Source organism: Channa argus, chromosome 4, assembly GCF_033026475.1.
Source record: "Channa argus isolate prfri chromosome 4, Channa argus male v1.0, whole genome shotgun sequence".
Classification (NCBI taxonomy): Eukaryota; Metazoa; Chordata; class Actinopteri; order Anabantiformes; family Channidae; genus Channa; species Channa argus.
The window spans coordinates 9,005,444-9,015,124 of NC_090200.1; the positions used below are offsets into that span (position 1 = coordinate 9,005,444).

Sequence of the window (9,681 nt, forward strand, 5' to 3'; positions counted from 1 at the left end):
TTGTTGTCTACAAATATTTTGTAGATTTCCATTCTTGCTCTTTGATAATATTTAATTCCTGCTGAAATCATTTTATTTAAGTTTGGTTCGGATTTTTATTCAACCCAGATTACAACACAAGTTAGAACATCAGCCGGTGAGCAAAGACCCAAATGTCACCAAAGTCCATTCTTTCTGTATTTAAGGTATCTAACAATGCAACGAACAGCTGCTCACAGGACACAGAAGGTCTGAAGGTTTCAAACATGTCCATTTCTTTCTGTGAAGTTCAGCCAGGTCATTTTTGTTCGCACAAATGAACTGTGGCACTGTCAGGTATTTTCAGAGAAAAACAAAACAAAAACTCTCCAATGTTTTATTTTTCTGCAGAAGGAACAATTTCATATCAAAGTAACAACATCACCATTCACAATAATGTGATAAGACCTGCTGAAAGGTTCCCATAACAGAGTCATCATTTCTCCTGATTCATAGCTAAGCAGGTTTGATGGCGAGAAAACATAAAAACAAAACGAGCGCTATCCTTATCTATTTATGATAACAGAGTGAAAAGAATTTGCTTTCTAACACCTGAAGCACCTATAATGTAAAATTATCTGAACAAAATTACTTTAGAAAAAACACACCACAGGTCAATCAGAGCTTCCTGTGTTTCTACGGGAAGTGAACAAAATCATCTGACAACATCAAATATTTGCCCTTTTTATTTATTCTGCTTGTTTTTTTTGTTTTTCACTGACCAGAGAAATAATATGCAGTTTTAGTTGAGACTGTGCACCATGATAATTATGGATGTGTTATTATGTAACACTTAAACCTGTGTAGAATTGCTGGATATCTTATTACAAAACCAGGGGCAATCATTTGCTGCTGTAACAGGCTGTGCTCTTTTAACGCGTTATACAAGATTTGGGGACAAGGCTGCAGGCACAAGCATTAGTGAGGTTGTCACAATGCTGGATTAAGATTTTGGCCAATGTTGAGGTTGGGTCTCTCTGCATCCCAGTCAAGTTCTTCCCCGAATTCAACAAAAAACAAAAAAGGTTTATTTATGGGTCTTTTTTTTTTTTTTTTTTAATGCAGGCTTCAATATCCTTTAAAAAAAACGCTGTTACATTGATGTTGAAAATATTCGGTGACATTGCCATTAAGAGGCCAAGTCTCAACAGCGCGAAACAAAAAGTATAGAGAAAGTGATAGTTAAAAAAGTGATGTCATGCTTTAATTTATAGTGTAGACATACTGTTATTAAATACTCTTATTAAACTTGTTACAACTCAGACAACACATCAAGGTTTACATTAATAAAACAGTTTATTACTGTTATTATTTCTGTGCCTTCTGTTTTTTACCCATTTGTTTCTTTAGTTTCTTGATGTTTTATGGTTGTTAGTTCCCTTTGTGCAGTAGCCCACTGATGTCTTTCAATCAAGCACAGGAAAGTGGCTTCAAATAAAAACTAACTGCACTGAACATTTTGTCATCTCATCTGCATAACTCCAGGTTGCATAACTAATGTGCACCTCACAACTGTTAAGCTTTACACTGTTTACTGAAGCTTTGATTTATCATTGTCCCCAAAGACAAAGGACAACATGCACAGCTACATATAAACTTACATAATGAATGGATTACAGACTTTGCAGACGTCCTGTTCATTGTCATAACTGCAACCATAAAGTAAACCGATAATTAAATCTTTTGTTGGACGTGATTGCTGTAGTCATCTTGGAGAAAAGCAGATTTGTGCTTTATGAAGACTGAAGGAGTTGCAGGCCACCGACCTATAAAAATTGTTTTATTTTGCCAGATGCCTCTTCTTTGTATCAGTTTACATCAAAAGTACAGCGTAAGAAACCTGATGAACAGAATGGCTTTTATTATGTAGCATTGTTTTGCATACTAACTTCGTGCCAGACGGCAAATCAAAACCTATAGATCTTCAGAGTCACAAGGTAAAAATTATATAAAAAGGTCATGGATTCCACTCTGAATGCTAGACTTTAATCAAGCTACATAATTCAATTGATGTTTTCATATTCACAGAGCTTTCTGATAATAAATTAAAGTCATGCATAAATGAAAAACAGAAAGTCCTTAACAAGATTCTTTGTCTCTAGGCATAAAAAAAAACTTTACAGTGGCCTGAGTTTGAACAGCTCTTACAAAACTTGAAGTCTGTGAGAGAAACATCACGGAAATTGTTCAGACAGTCTGCTTTGGCTAATGGAGACACAACATGTGTTCCCCTGACTCCCTGGGCCAGACACACAACCCACTGTTGAGGGTGGTGAACAGAATCTTCATGTAAAATGAAGCAAATGAGACCAAACAAGTCTGAACAGGAGATGAGGGTAAACTTGGTTCAGACCAGCATGACGGGAAACATCCATGCAACTGTCCTTCTACCCCCAGACTGTAACCAAGTGGATTAGACGAGGAGTAGAAATGCAGTGTGGACTGCCATTGGAGGGGACCGGTTAGTTGCTTAACAGAACCCCAAAGCATCAGACAATTAGCAGAGAAGACGTCATTATACCACTAAGTCAGTTCAGCATCCACCGCTTAAGGGCTACTGGAAATGAAAGAGAGCAGACCCAGACTGTGAACTCAATAAAGATATCTTTCCTCGCTATTAACACATGGATCAGAGGAACTGAATGGCTGCCGTTAGCAATCATATGCTTTCACCATTTAAATGGGCGTTTTTCATTCTTATTGCTCACTTAGAAACTGTTGCATTGCGCCGAGTCAAAGATTAAATACACGTGGTTTGTTTTATCTGGTAAGTATGTTTGACCCTCACTTTTCCTATTCACTGATAACAGAAGTGATGCTGAACCATGTAACAGATTATCCAAAGCGTCTGAGATCCAGTGTTTCTTTTCGAGGTCCATAAGAAAAGAGATGGACAGAGGCTGTACTGTATACTGAGAAAATGATCGCTTAACAGTAACCAGATGTGAGGTGACAGAGAGATCGAGGAAATGAAGAGAAGATTTTGTTTGAGTTGTCCAGGGAAGGAAGAAGTCCAGGACATCTGGTGGACAAATGAAGAACTAGCAGAGGACAACAAAAATACACCTATTGTGGAAATATCACGGCCATGGCTGTGGCCTCTCTGTGTGGTTTCTTGTGTTTGGTTCCTCCAGGTCCTCTGGTTTCCGTAGGTGTGAATGTGAGTGTGAATGCTTGTCAGTGTGTCAGTCTGTGTTGGCCCTGAGATAGACTGTTGACCGATCCAGGGTGGGCCCTGTCTGGACCCCACCCCCACCCCCACCACCACCACCCCACCCCCATGACCCTGAACATGATAAGAGGTTAGAGATGATGGATGGATGAAGGTCAGAACTCATGACCTGTTAAGCCCTTGCAGTATATCTGGAAACCTGCAATGCTAAAAGTTGCTAATTAAATTAAGTCCAATGTTTCTTTTTTGTAGGGTCCTAAATTCCACTGTAAATAATCAACAGTGCTACAGTAAACGTGAAACTGGTTGAACATAATATATATATATATATATATATATATATATATATATATATATATATGTATATAAAAAAACAAACCCAAAGCTGGCATACTGTACATATAGTATAGACTTTAAAAACATCACATGACAACGCTTTTGAAGATGATGAATAAAAATACTGTTGTGATGTTCCATGTTCCTTTAAGTTTGAAATTTAACCTCTTAAAATAAATCATTTTAAACATTTTAAACAAGGCTTCCTCTGTAGAGGTGAATCCAGTCAAAATTCCTGCCCAATATTTTGGGCAATGCATTCCTAGTGAAGTAAATGCAAAAACATGAAAACAAGAACCACGCACATAAAAAACAAGTGCAGAATTTCCCATTAGAATCCAACTAATTAGACTGGGAATAAATGTACGTACAGTATATATTTTAATAATCCACTCTGCACTTTGACACTGTAATGAATGAAAATAACATACATGCATGACTCCAAATTTCTAGATTTCGCAAATGTAATGTATCATACAAAGCTGCTTTCAGTACATGGGTTCCAATCAGCAAAAAAACTGGTGATGTGGAGATCGTGTACGCCAATGGGAAGGGCTTGACTGCACTACAAAAAAATGAAGGCTATAAATTGTTAAAACTTTAGAAATTTAGAAAAAGTCCAAATTAAAAAAAACAGCAATGCAAATTCTTAATTATTGTTTGGATTGTTTGTGTTAACAAAGTTTAACTTAATAAAGCTCTAATGCCAGCACAGTTTCAGAAAAACCTACGTACACATTCCAACAATAATTTGCACTGAAAACCTGAAAAGCGGTTCGGTCATAATATTGATGTTTAGTGGTTGCAAATGTATTTATGTCACAAATCTTTAGAACAAAAGTTTTTTTTTCAAGCAATACATTTTTTTGGTGTGTAATTTTTTGCAGTGTATCCGTTTTACGCACACGGTGTCTGAAATTTGATTCGAGTTTAAAAAGCCCTGACAGCAGACACAACCCGGAGACCAACGGGAGCCTCTGTGTGAACGTCAACCACTGCAGCTCCATATGGAGGGCCACTTCACAGCGCCTCTGGCACCGTATCTGCTAGGGCGCACTGGGGGGCAGTGCCATGCACACTCCTGATTACGCGCTTCACTTGAACGAAGCGAACAGGTCTGTTGTTTTCAGTCCTGCTCATGACATAACAATGGGAAACGACACCGTCCACCCGAACGGGTCCGATCCGTTTGCGAGAAACGAGGATGTAGCCCAGATCGAGATTATGGTCCTGAGCATCACCTTCGTGGTTGCTGTCATTGGGAACGTGAGCGTCCTGCTGGCAATGTACAACACCAAGAAGAAGATGTCACGCATGCACCTCTTCATCAAACACCTCAGCCTGGCTGACCTGGTGGTCGCCTTCTTCCAGGTGCTGCCCCAGCTCTGCTGGAAGATCACTTTCCGCTTCTATGGACCCGACTTTCTTTGCAGGATAGTCAAGCACTTCCAGGTGATGGGGATGTTTGCGTCCACATACATGATGGTGATGATGACCGTGGACCGTTACATCGCCATCTGCCACCCCCTGAAAACCCTCCAGCAGCCCACCGAGCGCTCCTACATCATGATCGTCTCCACGTGGATATGCAGCCTGGTGCTCAGCACTCCGCAGTACTCCATCTTCTCCCTGAGCGAGATTAAGAACGGCTCGGGGGTTTATGACTGCTGGGCGAACTTTATCGAGCCCTGGGGCGCCAAGGCGTACATCACCTGGATAACCGTAGGCATCTTCCTCGTGCCGGTGGTAATTCTCATGATGTGCTACGGGTTCATCTGTTACAGCATATGGAAAAATATCAAATACAAGAAAAAGAAAACGATGGCTGGAGCCGTGAGCAAGAATGGGTTGGTTGGGAAGATTTCCGTCAGCAGCATCACGACGATCTCAAGAGCCAAGCTGAGGACCGTTAAAATGACTTTTGTAATAGTTTTGGCCTACGTGCTTTGCTGGACGCCGTTTTTCACAGTGCAGATGTGGTCTGTGTGGGACAAAAAATTCCAGTGGGCCGGTGAGTGCTGAAGAAACGGAAAGAGAAATGCATGAATCGCACCCCAAATTTAAGCCTTTGGCAGCTTTAGAAGATTGACAGCGTGGTTTCAGCACATGGTCAATGGTGAAAAACCTGCGCAAGGGAAAAGTCCTAGTGCGCACACCCTTTACGCACTACTGATTCAGAAATCAAACGTTTTAAAATGCTGGAAAGAGCATAAAACCCCACAAATTTAATTGGTTTCAGCTAATTATATGTATCATTTTTAAGGCCATTTCACTATAGTATCGTTGCTCACAAAGTTATTTTGTGGTCAGAGTAAGGATTCTGAATTCCCTGATATTCCAGCTTTAATAAATGTACCCTTCTGTTTGAGATGTGCTGCTATTGGCTGATACTGTTCCAGTTTCTTTTGCTTTAGGAACTTTTCCTCCAAAAAGTCAAGACTCCAGACAAATAACTCCACTGATATCAGGAAAAACCAACATTGAAACTCTGTTTGACTTGTGCACTTTGTTTTGCATTTCAGTATAGGGTAAATTTTAAAGCCTGGCCTGTACCACATGTTTTGTACATTAATCACTTTCCCCTCTTTCCTCTCCCTGTTCTTTAGATTCTGAGAGCACAGCGGTGACTCTGTCTGCGCTGCTTGCCAGTCTCAACAGCTGCTGTAACCCATGGATATACATGATCTTCAGTGGCCACCTCCTCCACGATTTTGTGCATTGCTTCCCTTGCTGCCACAAAACCAAAACTGACACTAAGAAAGACGACTCAGACAGCAGCATCCGTAGAACAACGTTGTTAACTAAGGTGACCAATCGGAGCCCCACAGGAAGCACTGGCAACTGGCGAGAGCTGGACAATTCACCCAAAACGTCCATTCAGGTGGAGTAAAACCACAGCCTAATCCTAATTTAGAGTTACTGAAGCGTCCCACACTCAATATACAAAGCAGACAGAAGTTTTTCGCATGGCAAATAGACAACAGGGTGAAGAAATAGGGTGTGTGACTGAAAAAAAGCAGCAATGCAAAATTATGGACTCATTACCTGTTTTTTTTTTTTCTTTCCTTTTTCATTTTGCTGGATAGTGTTTTTTTCACGTAAGTTAAGCAAAACACGACAAATATAAATGTATGTAACAAAAATATAAAAAAAACAAGGGAAAAGGTTATGAAAATGCAATGTTTAACTCATATTTAGCATGTTTTTCATCTCTACAATTGTAAGTCAAAGCTTTAGATGCTGACAGGTTTTACATCAATGTGTTGAAAGTAGTCGAAATACTTGAATATCGGACAGACTGGCATAGTGAAGCAGAGGGTTTTTTTGTAGTATTTCTGTACGTAATTCCTGTTTTTAATCAAAAGCAGTTTTAAAGGAGGACTGATGTTGGGTAGTTCTCCCCACAGTGCTGCCCAACACCCTTTCCTGTTAGATTGTTTACAAAGATGAAACGGCGCTAGCCAGGACGTGTGCGGTGATGAAAATAACTTTTCCGGACCACATGTCTCCAAATAATCACAGCAGTCACCTCACTTTCTATCCCTTTGTTATTATTTGGCAGAACCAGGTTTAAGGGGCCCATGTTGTTTTTAATCAATCAGAGCTTTTTCAGCACCTACATTTTTGTAGTTTGCTTAAGGAGTTGCTCCATATTGCAGCAACTTAGCCCTAAATGATGCTTTTTATTTCGGTTCAGCAGATGTAGATAGATAGATAGGACACACACACACACACACACACACACACACACACACACATGCACACACAGGAGCTGGTGGGGTTTTTGATGGAGTGAGACTGGCCACAGTTGGAGGAATGTACCCATCAGCCCTCAGACCCCTCGTACAACTTTCTCTAAACGTTGCAGAGAAGCTCACACATTCCACATCCACTATGTCAACACGCTTCCTCCTTTTTTCTGACATCCTGCTCTAGTGGGGGTCTGTGTTTTGGCTCTATTTGCACTCCAAACAAAATTATTTCCTGCACATTAATGTGCTGTGCAACACTGTAATGTTTGTCAGATCATCGTATGTTGTAACACACCAAGAAATTTTTATCTGTATACACAAATTTTGTGCATAAAGTTTCTTTAAATATCTGTAAATAAGAGACATATATGTAAATGTGTTAAACATTAATTATGCCTGTGTGTAATGGCCTAGTATCTTATAAATATGTTCAAATTGACATATTGATGTATTGGATACTACACTGGTTTTGTCTCCTATTTTCACAACCACAACCTGGACCATTTCATTGTTTATGCTTCACGCGGTTGCTACGCTACCGTGAAAATCTGTTATTGTTGTCGCCTGTTGAGAACTTATAACTTATACTGCTGGCCAATGTAAGCACTGAAACCAGCCCAACTCTGGGATTATGCAACAGTTTGACATTTAAATTGAAAAATAATTTAAAACAGAAGGCAGATCTTTCAATTTGAGGCATGCAGTCAACAAGCTGTCCACCCCCACTGATCTTATAATATATTGAGAGATAATATAGTTTATCATAATGCAAATGTTCCTGAAGCTTGAAATTGTTACAAATAAATGTGTTGCTGGATAAAGTCACAATCATGTGTTAATGTTGATGAAAAGACTTTAATTTCTGTTTGGTTTTTAACCCCAATAGTGGGGTGAAAAGTACTTACAGTACTTAAGTTACAGGTTAAAGAGAAATAATCTTAACTTTACAAAACAATCTTTCAACTTGTGGCCCAGGGACCACTATTCTGAGTAAGAAGACAACTGAGGACCAGTTTTGTGGGCTGTTTGGCGCAGACTACCAAGAATAGAATGGATGGGCAAAATTTTAATCCTAAAGCCATCTCGGCTTTTGTAAAGTTTTATACACATATTTGCACTAATTTCATTATTAATGAATATTCAATCATGGAAATGTGTTTTAAAATTAGAATAAAAAAAAAGAAATTCCCACAGTGAAGCTACAATATTGAAGGCGAGGGCAGGGACCTTGGCTACAGTCAGCCAACCAGCTGCTGACTGTAGCATTTGTTCACATAAAAAGTGTGAATGGCGTGGAAATAAACATAGCATAGCTTTAAAATATAAAACAAATAGCTGATGGGCACATGTGCAGTTCGTGCACCAGGGCTGCAGACAGTCTGTGCAGAGCACGATTAGTAATTAGAATATGAGTGTGCTCATTGGTTTAGTGAAGCAACGTTTATCCAGCTGTTGATTCATATTCATTAGGTAAAGAAAAAAAGTGTATCATGGAAAAGTAGTGGAATAGAAAGTATAGAAAGTATATCTGAGGCCAGCAGAGCACATGTGCTAGCGCAGTGCACAGACAGTTGGTGCAGAGGCCTCATGTGAAGTCAACTATTCAGAGGTGTTCACTTCTAAAATTTACAGCAAGGCTCCCCCCTTCAAACCAGTCAAGCAGATTTTAATGACTTCTGCATAAGATCATTTCATCAGAAATTAAATATGCATTTTCAAAGTGTTATCGGTGTATCACTGTTAGTGTTTCGTTTCAAAAAAATCTTTGACAGCAATCATTTTCAAAATTCAATTTTCAAGCATCTATACCTGAGTCACTGAGTCACCTGAGTCACAACCGTCTAATGTTGTATCTCCATCAATCATTTGACCTTCTGCTAGTATATGGGGTAGGAATTCCTACAGGAAATCATGGGTCGTTCAAATAGGGTGGAGCAAGTGAAGACCTGACCCTGGTTGGTATAAACTGGGACTATGATCCCTTCCTCAGGTGGTATGAAAGACGTATTTCTGTATGTCCGAGGCATAATTTTACAGTTTTGAGATGTGCCTGAAACCCTCCCTATGCTAAGACTATCAGGCTTAGTAACTCTTTCAGGGGACCCAACAATTGTGAGCCTTAAAGTGGTCAGGACAGGCAGGATGGCAGTGGAGCGATCTCTGGGGCCAACAGGTGGGTATGGTTCAGCCTCCTAAAAGTTGAAGAATAAGTAGGAGTGGAGGGTGACGGTAAGTGAAGAGGTGAGAAATGCGGCTTACTGTGTAATCAGCAGGTGAAGATACTGCGCTGGGAAGTGATGATGATGATGGCGGATGTTGGCCTGCAGTTGAAAGAACTGAGGTTGATTAAAGTGAAAAAATATCAGCTTCTAGGTGACTATGAAAGAAATGGTGGTTCTTTGT

At 39.8% G+C, this 9,681-nt stretch overlaps 1 protein-coding gene across 1 annotated transcript; it reads left to right on the forward strand.

Moving 5' to 3' along the window:
* Nucleotides 1-4,499: 4,499 nt before the first annotated feature.
* On the forward strand, nt 4,500-7,717 carry avpr1aa (arginine vasopressin receptor 1Aa). The gene is made up of 2 exons (XM_067502200.1): nt 4,500-5,537; nt 6,133-7,717. The coding sequence occupies exons 1-2, from the start codon at nt 4,598-4,600 to the stop codon at nt 6,414-6,416; spliced, it is 1,224 nt and encodes a 407-aa protein (XP_067358301.1). The 5' UTR covers nt 4,500-4,597; the 3' UTR covers nt 6,417-7,717.
* The last annotated feature ends 1,964 nt before the right edge of the window (nt 7,718-9,681 follow it).

Excerpts from the sequence above, each read along its gene's own strand:
- avpr1aa (XM_067502200.1), top strand. The coding sequence starts at position 4,598 with ATGCACACTCCTGATTACGCGCTTCACTTGAACGAAGCGAACAGGTCT. Across the intron at positions 5,538-6,132 it reads CAAAAAATTCCAGTGGGCCG|ATTCTGAGAGCACAGCGGTG; the intron begins GTGAGTGCTGAA and ends CCTGTTCTTTAG.